At 41.1% G+C, this 20471-nt stretch overlaps 1 protein-coding gene across 1 annotated transcript in view; it reads right to left on the reverse strand.

Annotated features, from left to right (window-relative positions):
• Positions 1-20471, reverse strand: part of ryr2a (ryanodine receptor 2a (cardiac)) — a 597233-nt gene that overhangs the window by 218349 nt on the left and 358413 nt on the right. Inside the window, exons 63-69 of the mRNA XM_036142377.1 lie at positions 19112-19227; positions 16712-16776; positions 8063-8184; positions 7756-7805; positions 4477-4537; positions 2503-2741; positions 2338-2419 (exon numbers count right to left, since the gene is read on the reverse strand). Of these exons, the coding sequence (XP_035998270.1) occupies positions 2338-2419; positions 2503-2741; positions 4477-4537; positions 7756-7805; positions 8063-8184; positions 16712-16776; positions 19112-19227 (735 nt within the window). The remainder of the gene's footprint in view (positions 1-2337; positions 2420-2502; positions 2742-4476; positions 4538-7755; positions 7806-8062; positions 8185-16711; positions 16777-19111; positions 19228-20471) is intronic.

Below are 20471 nucleotides of genomic sequence, written 5' to 3' on the forward strand. Positions count from 1 at the left end.
TGACTAACACAGTGAAGGTATGAATATCAAGCTTCCCGCAGCGCTATCTTGGCGAGATACTCCGTTATCTTCGCCAGTTTTATTATTATTATTATTATTAGTTTTTTTTAATGTTGGCGAGACGCTATTGCCGCCGCCTCGCCAAGCCGCAGCTTGGCTTGGCGAGGCGGCCGCGGCTTGGCTTGGCGATGCGGCGGCGGCAAAAAAAAATTAATAAAAAATAATAATAATAATAATAAAACTCGATATGCTTGCATGTTTATTTGACGTTAACACGCGGTTCTTTGTTGTTGCTTTCGCGCGTGCATATAGTGAATGGCAGGGCAAAAACACATGGAGTTCTCGCCGTAAAGCGAGACTTCTGTGAGTGCGGGCCGTGAGCTCTTGCAATTGCAAGTGCGGTATTTCCTCCACAGACCCCCGGGTTGGCCGAGAAAACCTTTGTTCGACCTGAAATGACTCATTTAGTCATCCAAAACGGTATGGAACACATTAATTAACTGAAAAATGTTGCATAGTATGCCTTTAATAACCGTTGTTTCGTCACTTAGAGCCCAAATAAGCGATTTCACTTTCAGAAACGTGCCCAAAAACCGCAACCCGTGACTCATGAAATATATATTTCATGATATATATATATATATATATATATATATATATATATATATATATATATATATATATATATATATATATATATATATATATATATATATATATATCAGTGACATACATCAGTGACGTGCAGTCAGGGGGGGAAATCAGGCCAGGCCTCGGTTGAAAGAAAGGAAATATATAATGATGATAACATAATATAAATTGTGATTCACTCAGTCATTTGTAATAAAAGTTTTTTTTATCTAATTTCCTCATTTTTGATCATATTTTCTTTAAACTTAGACTTTTCGCTATTTTCCATATAACTCCTTGGTGGCGCTTGATAGCGAAGCCGGTTAGGCCGCAGCGAGCTTGGCCTCCCCTGGGATTGCGCAATCCCATGTTAACTGCGCTGGCTTCCATTCCGTGAATGCGTCTTCCTGTCTCTAGATCATTAATTCAATTGTTCAAACAGTTATGAACTGATTTTCCATAACTAAATGTAGTATGTGGATTACGAATTGTGTTTTGGTCATCAAACTGTGTGCAGGTAGCATGTTTTTGTGTGCTGCTGGGCGAGAAGTGGTTGCAGGTAAGGCCGGCAGTTCCTTGGCCTCTAGGCAGGGGGCGCTCAAGGGACACCGCTTGTTATCCCAAAACTGTAGAGTCACAGCAAGTTATGGATGTTTTGGACTTCATTCATAAGTAGAGGTAAGACAGCGATAATTATTCATGTTTTGTTTTTGTAATGAAATGTGTGTAAGGTGTGTTATATTTTTAGACTGTGTTACAAATGCAAAAATCCATCATAACTCATAAACCGTTACCAGTCAAATGACAAATAATTTAGTATTATTTTTTTTCCATCAAAGAATCAATATTTTTTCCATGTCTCTTGGTGAATTTATTTGGCTCAATCAGTCTCCTTCAGCACTTTGCAATGAGTCTACTCTATAGTGTGTGTATATATTTGTAAATCTGACTCTGATGACATTAGTGCCTCACTAGCTATGAACCCTACTGCACGTCACTGATATATATATATAGATAGATAGATAGATAGATACGGTGGGGTTAGCAGCAGCGAAGGCTCGGTCCCCTAAGGTCTGGCGTTTGGTGCAGGGCAGGTGTGAGGAGGTTGGTGTCTGCAGAACGGAGGGAGCAGGATGGGCAGTGGGGTTTCAGGAGGTCAGTCAGATATGGAGGGGCCATATTATGAAGAGACTTGTAAGTCAGGAGAAGAAGCTTGTACTGGATACGGTATTGGACAGGGAGCTAGTGAAGCTGTTGGAGGACAGGGGTGATGGGATCTCTGGACCAGGTACGAGTTAGTAGGTGGGCAGCAGAATTCTGTATGTATTGTACTTTTTGGAGATTACTGAAGGGAAGACTATAAAGGATTGTGTCACTGTCTAAATATTTCTGGGCCTAACTGTAGATGCTTGGCTGCAAGGGGAAGATCACATGTGGCAAAGAGCAGCCCTGTGAGAAGCATTTGATTATTTTAGTTGCCAGCAAATGATACTACTTGCACAGCACGATAGTTATGCATGACCTATCATATAGACCAAAAAAGCATACCACTAACTGTGACAGAAGGAAAAAGGTAACATGACGTAAAGCTTGAATTTTGCACTTTCAGCATGTTTGTGTAGGGGCAGAGACACCAAAAATAATAAATACTGTGTATCACTAAATGTAAACTGATTTTAAATGTGAAGTGTGGCATATATGCAGTACCTCTCCACATAGATGCTTTTGTTGGTTCCCAGAAAGTAGAGACTATTCAGTATTCTGTAGCAGGACACCTGGACTTCATCCACTGGAGCAGGAGGGACAAGAATGTTGGAAATACGAACATTCTGCTTGGAGAACAAACAAACTCAAACTGATGTCAGTACGCACACATAAGGTCCTCTCCAAAAATGTTTTGTCCGATGTGCTCAAAGAGGGAGGAGAGCACTGGCAGCAGGGCGAATGTGGTATAGTTGATGATCTGAGTGACACCACATGGTTGCTCTCTGGTGTGGGTGAATTGACCGAGCTTCAGGTTCTCCTGAGTTTTCTCCAAATCTTCTGCCACACTATCAAAGTAGGAGCGCAGAGCTGTCTTCACAGACTCGAGCCCAGTCTTCATTACTGTCCTGGGAGAATATGTTTGGTGTTATCGTTCAAAGCCATGATTCCTCTGACCACATATACTCTGAGACACATCATACTCATTTATTTTGTGTCACATAAACATATGGTAAACTCCTGGCGTGCAAAAATTGGCCATGGTTGCCTATAGGCCCATTTACACTACCCTTGTTAAACCGATCCGAGCCGAGACCAGTCCGAGCTTTGATCAGTTAACCAAGCCGAGCCTCATTCTGACGACCATTTACACATCACGCTATCCCGGATCCTTGGTTGCTCCTCGCCTTCCAGTGACAATCTGCAGTACGACTGTTCTCTGGGATTGAAGGCGGGACAAAGCAAATCAAAATGGCGGCGCCCGTAACATTCAGGAAGTTATGGTTGGACAGAGTCGGCTTTTGGGACGTGGATAAGACAAACAAACGTCTAATAAAGATTTACTGACGCAGGAAACAACGACAGACGCTGAGGTTCATCACACTGCTAAGCAGAATCATCTCTGGAAATCGTGTGGCATGGTAAGGAAGCTAGTATTGTTATGAATGTCTGAAATTTCTCTGAATGGAGTGTGAATCGGGACGTGCAGCCAGATACGCCGGAAAAACCGCGGACAGTCAGCTGACTGTAAGGGGATGATGCGGTCTGCTCATGCGCTTTTCGTTATCAGATAACCGGGCCAGAAAAAACCAGGCCGAGACCACGTCTGGAACTGGTCTGCATTTAGCATGGTCCGGTTATGTCTAGCTTGGTTCAGTTCAGTCTGCTTACCATTTACACTCAAGAGTTATCTCGGTTACCGAGCTTGGACTGGTCTCGGCTAAGTTAAAAAAGGGTAGTGTAAACGGGGTATATATCACATCACAGGTGAATTGTGCTATAAAAATATGTGGTATAGAGCTTCTAACCTACTTTTTAATTTAAAGCTAGTTGGTAATCCTGTTCAGAAACACTTTTTGTTATACTGGGTAAAATTGTCCTTCCATCATTCTCTGTGGGAGCTACAGCCGTTTAAAAACTCTAACCAATCTTGACCTTTCGGTCCGAAGGGTATGGATTTGTCAGAGTTTTGTTCCTGCTCTCACCTATATATACTCACCCACCTCTGTCCCTCAAGTTCCGGGGGTATCGCCATATCAATTGGTTGTCCATGCCAATCATTCTGACAAGCTCATGTAACGCCAGTGTTCGTGCTCTTTCCTTCTGAGTTGCCGCTTGCTTGCTACGCATGTACACTTCTAGTGTTTTTGTATCTGGTTAGCTGAGACGCTAGGTTAGCCATTCATTGTAGCTCCAGTGCTCTCACCTCAGACTTTGAACATGGCTTAGAGTCACAAGAAGTGAACCACGTTCATGTTTATGAGAAAAAGAGGAAGGCTTCAGTAGAAAGTAATAAGACCAGAGTGGATTTGGGAGATTTTTTCACGCGATCCCTCTAATAACAGTAAGCCGGTCTTATGCATGCAGTTAGTCAAAAAGGGACTTTGGGGAAACTTCCGGAAAAATTGCCGACCCTAGCTTTAGAGTCAGTCATTGTTATATAAAACCAATACTGGCTTACTAAGCATTGAAAATGGAAGAGTAGTGAAGATCTGCAAAGTGTTTGAGACTGTCTAAGACCTGACAGTTTCAAACCATCTATGCTTATATCTTTTGTGTTCCCTTTTTCATTGGTTGCTTTACTGTTAGAATATATTCACAGAAATATTATCAATTTATTAAAAACAAATAAAAAAACAGTACCTGGCATCTAGACTTTTTCCCAATATCTGAAGACAGTTGACAATGGATGTTGCATTGTTCCCTGGAAAGCAGAAATCACATGATGAGTTAAATAACAGATCCACTGTCCAGGTCATCTGTCAGCAGCTGTAAACCACATGTCCCATACCATACTCCGTTAAGCACACAGAACTTAGAAACTGGTTTGATAGGTTTTGTTTGTTGAGGTAGAAGAGGTTTTTACCATGAGACTAATGGGATTGTGGAATAAAATGGCACACAGAAGACTGTATAGAGCAGCTGAATACAGCTATATGTGAATGCACAACAGAGAGCATGCATATGAACCCAGGGATGTCAGAGGTAGTGATGCTAAAATTCTACAGATGACAACACAAATTCTGCTGTAGCACAATGGGGAGCTAATACACTTCAGTCCTGGTAAAAATAAATAAATAAGTAAGAGAGCACTTTCCCTTTAAATTCTAGAACTTTACCAAGGGTGCCGCATCCCCCACCAAGAACTCACTGAGGGTGTACTTTAATCATAGTATAACTATATAATGGCAAATGTTTCTTTATATATTATAATTAAAACAGTACAGCACAACTAGGAACTGGGAAGATAATTTTTTGTAGGCCTTTACACACAACCACACTAAACAGCATTGGTTATCTTACTGGGTTTTGGCATTAATCAGCCATTACATTTGGACGGTCAAAAAAGAGGTGGAAAAAATGTCTACCATTGCTTAACCAGCCGGGAAAGATTCTCAAGACTAAAATACAGGAAGGAAAGTACAGATTTTACCGACGGTTAAGAGAAAACACCTCCCTTACTGTGGCTTTTGTGGCACATCTACTAGCTGCAGTGGATTAACCACAGCTGGTCAAGGAAAGGAAATCAGTGAACCTACACCAGAGTCATGGGTCAGCAGGGCTCACTTATGCACTCAGAGTCAAATGCTTGCATGTATTGTACAATCCAGGAGACACTGTATCTTAAATTAATAAAATAGTTAATCCTTCCAAAAATACATAAATATCTAAATACACAAAGCAGAGATCCAAATATTTTTAGCACAACTTCACCAACTCCTAGGGTGCATGGAGAAGGTCAAAGATCTGGTGGAATGAAGACTCCAAGAATGCTTGAAGCACTTGGAAACAACTTTATTTGCTGACCAATGTGTTTTGGTTTGTGGCCTTCATCTGGGTCATAAGGAATATTGAATGGTCCTACACACTGAGCAAGAATCTTTGTTCTACATGGGCCTCCAGAAGTGCATACTGAAAAGATTAACATAACTGGACAACAAACCATTCAAAACAAGGAACCATGGTCAGGTTAATAATACACATACCCCAGTGCCTAAGAATAAATAAAACCAGAATGAATTATGAAAAGAAAGTAAATCAGTGGGGCAGTGTAAGGTTTTGGCTATTGTTTTGCAGGAAAATCTTGGACTTGCTTTATGCTCTTATGGCTTTTACACTGCGATGTAACAGCCACCTTAGAATATTTCTGGAAGAATGCTCCCAGACACACTACAAAAATGCTTGGACAATGGTTGAACAAAAAAAATGTTGAGAGGGTTAAAACCTCCATATTATCCAAATGTCTTTCCTACTAAGCATCACATATTGCCAAATGTTTGTCCAATTGATGGTTAGATGGATGTGCAGCATGCAACAATAGACAAACTGTGGGAACCAGGATAGTGGAGAGATTGTGGTGTCTGTGTACGTCAATGTTGTGTACAATGTGGACGGATGTGGATGACCCCCGCCTCTCTGAGCAACTCTGATCACATATCTTCTATCCACTCACAGTATACAGTACAAACCACTGATTAGTAAACTCAGTTAGTGAAAATACACACCAGAGTCTAGTTGGAGACAGAACTGCAGGATTGTTTTATGCAGACTGACTGCAACACCAATGACTGTGTTGTGGAAGTAACTTGCTTCATTCCCAAGTGTACAGTGACTCCCAAGAGTAACTGCAGTCAGGATCTTTACTGCAAATAGTGACCAGAAACCTAAATACATTACTATAGAGATGTGTTTCCTAATTGATGTCTGTAATGCAGACAACATGCCAAGGGGCAAGGTTGCTTTCTCCTTTGCAGTCTCTGCACTTTCTAAAAATATCAACAAAGCTAAATCCCCTTCTGATAAGATCCTCAGACATGTGCTAAAAAAGGCTTGTGTTAAAGATCATGCAGATATTGTAACTAACAGCTCTTACTAAGTCAATCTATCATCCCCATGTGCTTATATGGCAGCAGAAAGGGCTCTGCCCTTCTGTGGACTAATGGGGATTTTGCTTCAAATCTTAGAGCGGCATCATGAGGTAGAACTCTCTTTAGGTGGGTGGTAAAACAGCGATCTGGCTGATAATGTCAGTGTTATAAATTCTAAAGGCCAGACAAAACTGCAAAACTGGAATGTGTGATTCCTACTAGTCGACATTCTATCACCTGAAGAACATTTCCAGGATTAAAGGACCGATGTCTTAGCACGATCTGGAAAAACAAATCCATGAATTTGTCTTTAGTCGAATTGATTCCTGCAACGGTGTCTTCACTGGTCTGCCTCAAAAGTCTATCAGACAGCTGCAGTTCATCCAGAACACTGCTGCTGGTGTCCTCACTAAGACTAAGAAGTAAGAGCACATTGACCCGGTTCTGAGGTCCTTACACTAGCTCCCAGTATCTCAAAGAACAGACTTTAAAATACTCCTGTTAGTCTATATATCACTGAATGGGTGATAAATACCTAAATACACTAGCCTTTTCTACTCTATATACTCAAAACCAAACACAGAGAAGCATCATTTTGTTTTTATACTCCATTTATCTTGAAAAAATTCCCAGAAGATTGTAAAAATGCCGAAACCCCAAGTTAAATTAAGGCAAATAATCTATTTGTTTAGAGATGACATTGAATGTTAATGTTTTAGTTTTTTTTTAGTTTTTAGTTTTCTTATATCTTGACCTGCTGCCACTATTCCACTGCAATGTGCTCACCTCTGTAATGTTTTCTTTAATGTTCTGTTCATGTACAGCAGTTTGAATTGTCTTGTTACTGAAATGTGCAACACAAATAAACTTGCCTTGCCTAGTGACATAATATACCCTCTATGTACATGATTCCTGTTTTATTCAACACACATTATATAGTAACAACAATTTCAGAGCATTATTAAAGGTGGTGGCATGCCAAGAAAAACAGCAAGGAGACTGCTTGCAAAACAGCAATAGAAGCTATTTAAAGCATGGGATCGAGCAGCCTTACCGAATAAGGAAATCCTATGTCTGACAAGAACTCCCAGTTTGCAAAAAAGACTGAAAAGAGTCAGAAAATTGGAATGAGAAAGCTGAATTAGTAAAAGGGATAAAAGACAGGGTGACGCAGACTGGAGACACAGAGCATCATTTCCAAGATGCTGTCAGACACCCATCAGTTCAGTTGGTGTCACACAATATTTTGTTCCAACATACAGGCTAAAGGTTTTCTCTAATAAATCAGCAATATTAATTCAATAGTTTCAATCTTTGACTACCTAGCCAGATTTGCTGTGATGTTGCTTCATGGTTCTCACCTGGTCACCATCTCTTTCTCCTTATTTGAGGCATGGCCTCCACTGCTGATTGGGTGGATGGCTGTGGATACGAAGTAGAGTCTGTGGTTTTTAAAGTACTGGTCCACCAATGGCAAAACAACCTGGTAGCAAAATAATACACATAGAAGATGTAAATACATTTATTTATAAAACAAGAACATTATTGGTGTCAGGGTGACTCGGCTCCTCCTCTGTAGAACATGGTGCAATTGTCTTATGTTACACATGCCAGTACAGTTAAGGCAATTAGGATTTTTTTATTGCTCCCCTGAAAGTAGACGTTTGCTCCATCCAAATATCCTTAATTATACCTCCTTAATATATATATATATATATATATATATATATATATATATATATATATATATATATATATATATATATATATATATATATATATATGCTTCCGATTGGGAAAATTATCAGACAGCAATTTCCACTGTTGCGGTCAGCCATATTTATCCATAAATCCTGATGAATCCAATCAATGACTTTGACTATAGGCATGTCTTGATGACATCAAAAGCTGGATGACTTTACATTTTCTGCATTTAAATTCTGACAAGACAGAAGTCGTAAGCTTTGGACCAGAGTCCTTAAAAAATAAACTTAATCTTACTCAATAAACTTAAACTTAATCAATCAATCTGGATGGCATTAAGTTGGCCTCTAGTGATAAAGTAAAAAACCTTGGTGTATTTAAATGTCATTTAAGTCTCATATTAAACAGGTTTCCAAAGTTTCCTTTTTTCACGTCCGGAATATTGCCAAAATTAGAAACATTTTGTCCAGGGGTGACGCTGAAAAACTAGTCCATGCATTTGTTACTTCAAGTCTGGACTATTGTAATTCTTTACTATCAGGAAGTCCACAAAATGCAGCTCAAAGTCTTCAGCTGATCCAAAATGCTGCAGCAAGAGTTCTGATAAAAATGAACAAGAGGGATCATATTTCTCCAATTTTAGCTTCCCTTCACTGGCTTCCTGTTAAATCAAGAATAGAATTTAAAATTCTTCTTCTAACATATAAAGCCCTTAATAATCAAGCTCCATCATATATCAGAGCTCTGATTACCCCATATATTCCTAACAGAGCACTTCACTCTCAGACTGTAGGTCTACTGGTGCTTCCTAGAGTCTCTAAAAGTAGAATGGGAGGCAGATCCTTTAGCTATCAGGCTCCTCTCCTGTGGAACCAACTCCCACTTTTGGTCCGTGAGGCAGACACCCTGTCTACTTTTAAGACTAATCTTGAAACTTTCCTTTTTGACAAAGCTTATAGTTAGAGTGGCTCATGTTACCCTGAGCTACCTCTATAGTTATGCTGCTATAGGCTTAGGCTACTGGAGGACATCAGGGCCTATTTCTCTCAGTATACTGATTTCTACTGTTTTCCAGTCTACTGTTCTCCAGATTTGCATTGCATTACATTGAAATGACTTGTCATTCCAGCTTTTAACTTTTTGTTCTCTTTTTTCTTCATAGTAGGTACACCTGGTCTGACATTCTGTTAACTGTGACATCATCCAGAGAAGACAGATCACCCGCTATTACCATCTAATGTAGAACAGATTACTGGATCAATGTGTGCTTCTGTGCTTTTTTGTCTGTCTTGTTGTGTCTCTGCTCTGTCTTCTGTAACCCCCAGTCGGTCGAGGCAGATGACCGTTCATACTGAGTCCGGTTATGCTGGAGGTTTTTCCTTCCCGCTAACGGGTGGTTTTTCTTTCCACTGTCGCTTTATGCTTGTTCAGTATAAGGGATTGCTGCTAAGCCATGGACAATGCAGACGACTCTTCCTGTAGCTCTACGCTTCTCCAGGAGTGAATGCTGCTTGTCGGTACTTTGAAGCAATCAACTGGTTCCCTTACATAGGAATTTTTTGACCAATCTGTATAATATGATTGATTTGACCTTGTAAAGTGCTCCGAGATAACATGTTTCATGAATTGGGGCTATATAAATAAAATTGAATTGAATTAAATTGAGATGAGACCCACTACAGTGGTGTCATCCGCAAACTTCACCACTGTGTTTGTGGGGTGGGTAGCAGAACAGTCCTGGGTGAAAAGGGTGAAGAGAGCAGGGCTGAGGGCACAATCCTGTGTTGAGCATCAGTGGAGCAGATAGGGGTTTCCTTGTCCTCACCACCTGGGGCCTGTTGGTGAGGAAGTCACTGATCCAGGAGCAGAAAGGTGTGGATAATCCCAGGTTGTGGAGTTTCAGAGCACAGTGTTGAATGCTGAGCTGAAGTCCATAAAGAGCATCCTAACATTGGTGTTGGGCTTCTGCAGATGAGTCAGTGCTGAGTGCAGTGCTAACAAGACAGCGTCCTCTGTGGAGCGATTCTCCCTGTAGGCAAACTGTAGGCTGTCCAGACCAGCAGGGATGGTATCCTTAATGTACTTTAGGAGGATCCTCTCGAAGCAGTTCATGATAGTGGGAGTCAGAGCAATGGGATGATAATCATTGAGGATGGTGATGATAGGTTTGTTGGGGACAGGCACGATAAAGGATGATTTCAGACAGGCTCCTGCCAGGGAGAGCTGCAGGGAAAGTTTGAAGATGTCCAGAAAGACCCCTGCTAGCTGGTCAACACACGATTTCAGTGTCTGAGCTGACACCATGTCCGGACCTGCTGCCTTGTTGGTGTTTACCTTTTTCCAGTGTTGTAGTACTCGAGTCCGAGACTCGAACTCGAGTCCGAGTCATTAGCTAAATTTAGAGACTCGTGACTTGACTTGGACTTGAGCACTGATGACTCGAACTTGGACTCGGACTCCTACATTCAGATCATTCTGACTCGGAAATTGAGAAAAAGACTCGACTTTTTTTTATATCATTAGGCTATAATTTTAATATGTCATTAGAATATTATTTGGTGTATGATTTTAATATCTAAATGTCGTACCGCGCACGTGACGTCACCATCTCATGAGCAACGCCCCTTGCCGCTAAGGTTGGGCAAACAGTGTGAGAGCGCTCGTAGCAACCAGCCGTTACACGTGCAACAGACACAACGATATGACCGACTTTACAGCTGTTAAACTTTCACAAGAGGATGTCCAGGCGCCCATTTTACTGGTAGAACTGTGGAACAACATACCAACGTTCAGCTCAAACGATGGCTTGAGTGTCGAGGGCTCGGAAAGACGGGCCGAGTTGATAGGAAGGTAAGTCGTTGTTTTTCTCCTGCTTGGTGTTCATGCCGTCATCGGCCGTTTTTTTCTGTTTGTAGTCACCGTCCAGGAATCGGTATAAATTTTCCGGCCCGCCGAACAATTTAGTCCGGTCCGGTGGCCAAATGCATTATCATTATCCAACGGCTGTATCTCCTCGCTGCATCGACCGATCCACACCAGATTTGTTGTGAGTAATGGGGGAACACTGCCGAACGCGTTTGTGCGAATCGCCCGGTGGACGAGCGAGGAAAATGCGTAACAGCATCTGCGGTGGCGGGCGCCGGCCTGCCGGAGCCGCGGCGGTGTGCGAACCCCGCCTGCCGGCCGGCACCGCAGCGGTGTGCGAACCCCGCCCGCCGGCGGGGATCCGGCAAGGCCGGAGTGCGCTTGGCTGCGAGGGCCGATCGACGCCGCTTGCGGCTTTAACATTCTTCATATGCGGCCTATCAGCGTACCTCGAGTCGCTGTTGCGCGTTCCATAACAACAATGTTTAAAAACCATGGTTAGGAGACGTCTTAGACTTGGAAAAAGCAGTAGTTTTACCGAGTAAAACCAAGGGTAACTACAGCGAAAGAGTTATTAGTGCAATGGAATGTTTCTGCTTCATGTCATACATCACACGTCAATAGTGACTCGACTCGGACTTGACTCGGATGAGTAGTGGACTCGACTCGGACTCGACTCAGATTTTTTTTTTAATGACTTGGACTTGACTCGGACTTGAACACTGGTGACTCGAACCTGGACTCGGACTCGAGGCATAGTGACTTGACTACAACACTGCCTTTTTCATGGAAGAAGACACTTGGTGGAACTGCTGGACGAGAGGCTGGGGGAGAATTTCAGGCTTCTTGCTGCTGTCAAAGTGTGCGAAGAAGCTGTTTATGGTGTCAGGGAGACCCAGATGTGAACGGTGCATCCCAGGCCTTCAGCAGGGACCACAGCGAGCTGTCCACCCATGGTTTCTGGTTAGGAAACACTCTGGTTGTCTTTGTGGGTAGGACAGCATCAGTACAGAAGTGGATATAGGAAAGCACAGATGATGTGTAGCTTTCTAAGTCAGCGCCCTCTTTAAATACATTCCAGTCAGTGTTTTCCAAGAGTCCTGTAGAGCTTCAGTCCAAACCGGTCTGGTTCTACAGATCACTGGCTTGTAGACAGGAATCAGCTCTGCAGAGATCTGATCTGATGAGCCAAATGGGAGGTCTGCAGCAGCTTTCGATGCTCCTGTGATGTTACAGTAATTTTGATCTAATGTATTATATTGTCTCTATTCAGGAACTTAATGAATTTATGGAACTTGGGGAGCACAGTATTTAGATTAACATGGTTAAAGTCCCCAGCAATGATCATAGCGGCTTCTACATTACTTTTCATTTGGCCAGTAACAAAGCAGTAAAGTTCCTCAAGAGCTAGCTTAGCATTAGCTTTCTGTCGGATGTAAACTGCAATGATTATCACAGAGCAGAGCTCTCTCGCCAGTTTAAATGGTCTGCACTTAACTGCAAGGCATTCCAGGTCAGGTGAGCAGTAGGTTCTGACGATTTTTGCAGAAGTGCACCACGTGTTGTGGGTGTAAATCGGCAGACTTCCTCCTTTGCTTTTATTTGCAGCCGGCATTCGATCAGCCCTGAACAGCATGCGTTGCTCCAGCCTCACAGCTTTGTTGGGATGTTGCCGTCTTGCAACGATTCTGTTAAAATCGTTACACAGCTGTCCATCTTGTGCGCAGCGCTTCTTCACCGGATCTCATCAAGTTTGTTGCCGAGGGATCTTACGTTGGCCAGAATCAGGCTCAGGAGTGTTGGTCTGTATGGAGTAGCTTTTAGTCCAGTCAGCAGGCCTGCCTCACCGTCTCCTTCGCTTACCCCAATTCCTGGGCCTCCAAAGCAGACACAGTGGAGCTTCTGAATAAAGACCGGATGTGGTATGTGCACTCCGGGGTTTGGTCCCCGGAGTGTACAATAATCATCTTCTTTTTCAAGGGAGCTACATTGTCTAATGCAGAACGCAATGACGAAGTCATACCGTTAACAAAGACATCTATTTGTGAATGGGAAGAAACAACATTGCTGCTATCTGCAGGGCATTTCTGCAATACTGACGATATTAAAAGGAGGACAGACTCTTTAAAGTTTGATGCAGCATTGTCCGATAAAGATCTACTATAATGGAACCTTCTTTTGGGGGTGGAGAACTCAGGTAGATTAAACTCAAATGTTATTAAAAAATGATCAGATAGGACAGGGTTGTGAGGAAATACTGTTAATTCTTCACAATCAATGCCATGTGTCAGCACATGGTCTAAAGTATGGAGCCAAGAGTGCGTCGGTTTATGCACATTTTGAGCAAAACCAATTGAATCTAGGATAGTATTAAAGCCTACACTAGGGTTATCACATTCTGTGTCAACATGAATGTTAAAATCACCCACTATAATAACCTTGTCAGTGTTTATCACCAAATCAGATAAGAATGGTAAATGGTAAATGGCTTGTACTTGTATAGCGCTTTAACTAGTCTTGACGACCACCAAAGCGCTTTACACTACAATTCAGTCATTCACCCATTCACACACACACACCCTGACGGTGGTGAGCTATGTTAGTAGCCACAGCTGCCCTGGGGCAGACTGACAGAGGTGAGGCTGCCATGCACCGGCGCCACCGGTCCCTCTGACCACCGCTAGCAGGCAATGCGGGTTAAGTGTCTTGCCCAAGGACACAACGACAGACACAGACAGAGCAGGGAATCGAACCGGCAACCCGCCAATTGCAAGACAGACTCCCTAACCTCTGTGCCACATCGCCCCATGAGAAGTCTGACAGCTGATCCAAAAACTGAGTGTAAGGGCCCGGTGGACGATACAAAACAACAAACAGAAGAGGTTTTATTGGTTTGCAATTTGGATAAGGGAAACTGAGGGTTAAATGTTTTATAAAACATTAAAACAAGTGTTTTATTTTTTGGTTCAAGGTGAGCCGTATTGATTTTTATTAGATTTTTATGAGATCTCTAACAATGATGAGTCCCACCACAGGGATGAGGTCAGCAATCTCACACAGTGGTGCTCCAGGAACACCCTAATCCTTAACACCAATAAGACCAAGGAGGTAATAATAGATTACAGGAGGTCAAGGGTGGTACAGGGTGAGGTGGTGGAGTGCGTGGAGGCCCAACAACGGCTCTTCTTCCTCAGGAAACTGAAAAGGTCTGCACTTTCCACTAAACTGCTAAATAACTTCTATAGAGCTACCATAGAGAGTGTTATCAACATAACTGTATAGTATGGGAGCTGCACAGTTCAGGAGAGAAAGGACTTAGCACGGATGGTGAAAACGGTGCAGGGGGTTGCAGGATGCCGTCTGCACTATCTGGACTCAATTTATGCAGAAGGAGTCCAAAGAAGGGCCAGACGATCTCCACTGATCCCCCCCACCCACCCAGAGAATGCGCTGTTTGCCCCCCTCTCTCATCAGGTAAATGCTTCAGAATCCTCAAAGCCAAAACATATAAACGTAGAAACAGCTTCTTCCCAAGAGCTGTGAGGGCAATCGCCCCCTAATGGGAGACTGCATTGCAACGCTTTAATTCAGTTCAAGTAAATTCAATTTTATTTTTATAGTGGCAATTCATGAAACATGTCATCTCAAGGTGCTTTCAAAAGTCAAATTCAATCATATTATACAGATTGGGTCAGATTATACAGATTATAATCACCCCACTGTTACTAGCCCATCATATGTTACAATAATCTTAATGTTATTGCCTACCTACACACTATCATCTCAGAATATCTAAATGCACATTTCTGTAAATGAAGTCTCAAATCATCACACACACAATAAGCAACTTTTGAATCATCCTTCTGTTTTTTAATATCTGTTGAATGCAAGGAAAAAACCCTGTAACTCTTCTTCATTGCCAGTTTGTTTGTCTGTCTGCCTTCATTATGCATACTCTGAACCAAAGTGGCCAAGAGAAATTTTACCACGGCAACACTAATGACTCTTTGAATCTTTGAGTCCTTTGAATAAATATTTATCTGTCCCTGGAATAACGACTGTCAACTCAGTTTTTTGTAATAATGTATTACCAAGATCATATGAATCTTTATCATGAGTATAACAGTCAAGATTATCCTGTCAGGGAGCATGAGGCGACAATGGCTGTGATATTGTGTGTTATCAAAATGTTTAAATTAAATTAGCATGCATTAGTTAAGGGTTGAAGAATATTGGGAAAACTAATGTACAAATACATTAGAATCTATTCGGTCACATCCATGATGTAAGAAAATATCAGTGTTCAATATACATACCTAGATAACGTTCATTGGTATATGCAGCTTAGTAACATTTGAAGCAAGTGAAGTTTAACTTTTTTCATTTGAGGTTTAGGAAGCAAATGCAAGGGTTCTGTTTGCTCTAAAACACAGCGGGGGAGAGGAGAGGAGGTGCTGCTGCTGCAGCTGCTGCACCACCGCGTGCCTGTCAACCTGTGCACTGCACACAGCGGGTTCAATTTGCGAAAGGCGCGCGACAGGGCACAGGGGTAATTCTTATTGGTCAAATTTACAGAAAATATGGTGCACAGATAAAATAAGCTTTTAAATCCCGAAAAGGTACCTCGCGACATGCTATACACTGAAAAATATAAAATAATAAAGAAAAAACATTTCAGGAGGGCACTTTTTTGTACAGAAGAAAAAGGGCAGGTGGCCCAGCCCGACCTAGGCTCTTTCTGTCCACGTCCCTGATGATACGTCATGTCAGGCAAAAAATTATGGGATACCTTAAGGTTTCATAGCGCCAGTAAAGGATGTTGCATGGTTCCTGGGCAAAACTATCTGCGAGAGGAGGCTTAAAGGCTCTTTTTCCTACCTCCTTAATAACTGACCACACTATTCAGACAGCACTTATGGCAACCGCTGACCCACTTCCGCTTTGGCTAAAGAGTCCTTACTGAATGAGGGTATTCAGAACCCTTGCTTTTAATTCCCCTGGTGTCTTAATAATTTTAGACATTTAAAGTGACACAATCAGAGATTCTATGTATTTTTCCGAACGGTAACCTCAGATGATGGCCGTCACTAAATACTGAAGGAGCAGATATTTTCTGACACACTGCAGGTACTGTAAACACACTGGCATGAGACAAAAATTAATAGAGGTATTTACTTGTCTAAATACAAGCTATAAGCCAGGTTGGAATAAATTTACTTCTGCTCATTCCAACAAGAATGATTTAAAATCTGAAATTCTACTGAAAACAAATCTGATAGTGTTGCATTGCATAGTGTCTTGGATTATTGGTCAATGATTAATCAACTGACAGAAGGCTATTTGTTGTGGGGATGAGATCAGGAAGTGTACTTACTAAATCATAGTACAATGTGAACATACAAAAAACACAACTGAATATCAATGAACAAAAGAAATGTGACCTTTCCAAAGAACTTTATTTGCTGTTCATGAGGAATCTCCCCTCCCTTCAGCTGTGTTCCCACATCTGAAAGACAAGTAGATTGAAGAGATGGTGAGATTTGCATATATTTATATGTATCAAACTTTGACTCATGTAGTTCAAGCAAACAGTAAACTTTTTGTTTTACCTAAAGTATGGAGATTATTTAAAACACAATATGAATATTTTTTAGATATTTCTTTCTTCATATTGGCCAGCTACTTAAAAAGTAATGGTCTCATCATTGTTGGCTTCCTTAAACTGTTATGGAAAAGAAATCTTGTTTTAGGCAATTTGCAAATTTGAGGAAGGCTTTAATAATTCTCTAAAAAATTCCTCTCTCATATTATTCTTGCATTTAGGAAAAATAAATAATTTTAGTAATTAAATCAGGACATCTTCAGTCTGATTTGATGTCAGACATTGAAGCATATATTCAATTTTCTTTACACATTGTATGTAGCTTTCTGGTTTCAACTATATGACATAGAGCTAGTATATTAGCAACTAATCAATCATCTAGAGAAGGGATGGGTGCACAAGCTTCCACTAGGGGTTGGGTGAGATGAAAAATGTAATGGCTGTCTGACAGTGTTTTTTTCCCCACACCATAGAGACGTGTAAATAAACATTTCCTTTGTAAAGATTAAAATCAAAAACTATAAATTTAATAAATAAATAAAAATGTATCGTATTGATCCATATTATACTTTATTGCTAAAGGCTGTTGCACACCTTTAGCACCAAGTTACACCACACCAAGTTAGGTTGTTTTGGGGTTATACCGGAAAAAATGTGTGGCTTCCGGGGAAAGGAGTGGTGGTTCAGGAGACTGATGGGGTGAAAGCTGTCCCGTTCTGTTCGCTCTAAAATAAAGTGTTAGCAGAGAAACCTCGGTCTGGTGCTTGGGTCTCATAACGGAACGTTACAGTATTCACACGAAAAAAAAATTATTTAGAAGAAATCTTCTACGCTTCATTTTAAGATGAAATATCCACATTGTGCTGTATATGCGCACCTAGCTGGTGACCTCTTCTTCATTCATTCTGACAAATATGCTCAATTGGCTGAAATCAGGGAAACTGTCCTGCAGGTCAGACATCTAACTTAGTGATGAAGGAGGAGAGGACCCAAGAGAGAGAGAGAGACGAATTGGAGGTAACAGAGGAGAGAATTGCAACAGATCCGGGAGAAGAAACTGAGCGAGAATCAGGAAATGTCTCTTTCTCTCTCCTCACTGCACGTCGTTTACGTCAGCAGAGGAAAAATGTAATTTGGGCCGAAACTTTTATTTACAAGAATAAATTGAGTGACTGTCTCTCTATTGATCACGCAGCGCCTACAAACAGCGCTGCTCATGGTGACAAACATTGATGCACATGTCATGCCCACACCGCTGCAGCCTCTGCTGCTGCTGGTGGGAAAACTGGTGGTAGACGGGGTTTCTTGACTCATGCACAGTAATACTTTTCATTGTGATTAAGTTAGGTGCAGTTAATTTTAAAGATGCAGTTTTGAGCGTATTCAGACCGGAACAGGGAAGCCGGCAACCGGTGGTGAGGGTGAGCGGAGCTGAGGTATGTTGCCATGGGCGTGTTTCCCTGCTGAATGTAACTGCTGTGAAACAATCAGGAAATAACTTTTTATTTTTCTGATTATTAACAGCTTTATGGAGAGCTCTGTTATAGTTACTCTGTGCTGCTCTACCAAAGTGTGTCTCTCTCTCTCTCTCTCTCTCTCTCTCTCTCTCTCTCTCTCTCTCGCTCGCTCGTCATTGGATACAAATCAAATCAAATTTCTTCGTGTTTCTATTTTGCGGCATACATTTGTGAGCCAGACTCAGATTTATAAGCTGGTACATGAAATAAACAAAGTGAGAACAAGCACAGGTAGATAATCAGTTTAGTCCGTGAATCCACCTGGATGATCTCCGTTTCAGAGACGTTTTAGGTTGTGGAGGTTTGACCGATCTGAGCGTCTCTTTCTTTCTCTTGCTTCACGCTGAGCCACCTGCACCTGAAAAACCTCAGGATCTTGTTGTGGATGTTGTGTGTAACTTTACTGCAATTTAATTAAAATGATGTTCTAATTTTATTTCCATAACCTTTGTTATGATGGTTGAGTTGTAACTGCAGCTGCAATTTTTTTATTTTTTTATTTTTTAAGATTGGGGGTGCGTCAACCCGGTTGGGAAACGAAAGGGGGTGCACGGCTGAAAAGGTTTGGGAACCGCTGATCTAGAGTAAGCTGTTCAAACTGCATTGTGTTGTATTTTTTTGGTAATTGAGCCCTTCACTCTCAACACCAACCTGTAAGAGTCTAAAAAGGGGTTCAGCTATGTGATATAATATATCAACAGTAGGCAAAAGAAGAACCTTACCAAACTCCATCATATGGTGGTGAGCCTGGTCTACATATGCGATAAGCTTCTGGAGAAAGGTGTAGGCAAATCTCTTCTCAATTGCTGGAGTGTCCAGCTCTGGAGACTTCTTACCTCTGAAACAGACATTGGGAAGAGTGATGCATTCATCTTTTACTTTAGCCAAACTCAAAATGTCTAAACTGTCCATCTGAGCTGCCTGTTTAAGAGATGAAACCTAGCTTAATACAAGCATATAATGCTAACACAGATCTTATCAGTGACATATTCTAAAGCAGCAGCTGCTATATAACATGTCAGCTGAAGTGTCAGTGAGGGTGTAGAGTTCCAGTTGTTGCTCATCTACCTTATTTTATCATTGATCCTTTGCCTCTTGACATATCTAACATGTTAGTTGAAAACATAGGACAAGCCGTTTTAATGGGAATAAGTTTACTCATGGTTCTAAGGCAACAAAGACTGCACCAACACCTACCACGGAGCCACCACAACAAGTAGTAAATTTGTAACCCGAGTTAGCATGTAAGCTAAGATCCAAGAGCAAACGTCTGTACTGCCATTATAACGGCTCATCCTAAGTTTTCAGCTAGCACGTTGGACATGTTATGAGGAAAAGGATTGATGATAAAAGAAGTTACATAAGATGGAAACAATTTCGTTCTGATAGGAGCAGGAGTTTATATAGAGTTTTACAAGACCCAGCTTTTGCTTTAGCAGTCCACTTCCTCATATTGGCAAGTGAATTTGCTAATTAGCTAAATATTAAGGTCCAAGAAAATATGTAGTTTGCAAATCAAGTATTTATTTTGGAACTAAACATTAAGTTTGAAAACTAAATATTTGCTCGGACCTAAACATTTAGTGTGGAACTAAATAGTTAGTTTGGAGCTAAACTTAAAGCTACAAACTAAGTATTTAATTTACAAACTAAATATTTAGCTAATTAAATATTTACTTTGGAATTGTGACACTAATAAACGTATGAATGCAATACTGAAAATATGACTTTAAAAAATGAACCCCTATTTTTGTCTCATATGACAGGCTATATAACCCAAAATATTGCTACCAATTTTGCCGACTATATAATATTACAAATGAAAGACCATAAGTTAACAGTTTAAAGCAAACAGAAGGTCAAATAATTTAGCTTTTCCTGAAATATCTCAAAACGTAGGTAAAAATAAGGTAATCTGTACCCAAAAAGATTCTTATTTCAAAACTTGGTATATAAAGTGTGAGACATAACGTTTATTAGGTCAGGTGCAATTGCCTTGCACCTGACCTAATAAATAGAAAAATTATCCACAGGTACTAAATCAGCACTTCATTTAACGCTTTCTGTTGTACAAAGGATGAG

Source organism: Fundulus heteroclitus, chromosome 10 (assembly GCF_011125445.2).
Source record: "Fundulus heteroclitus isolate FHET01 chromosome 10, MU-UCD_Fhet_4.1, whole genome shotgun sequence".
NCBI classification, from domain to species: domain Eukaryota; kingdom Metazoa; phylum Chordata; class Actinopteri; order Cyprinodontiformes; family Fundulidae; genus Fundulus; species Fundulus heteroclitus.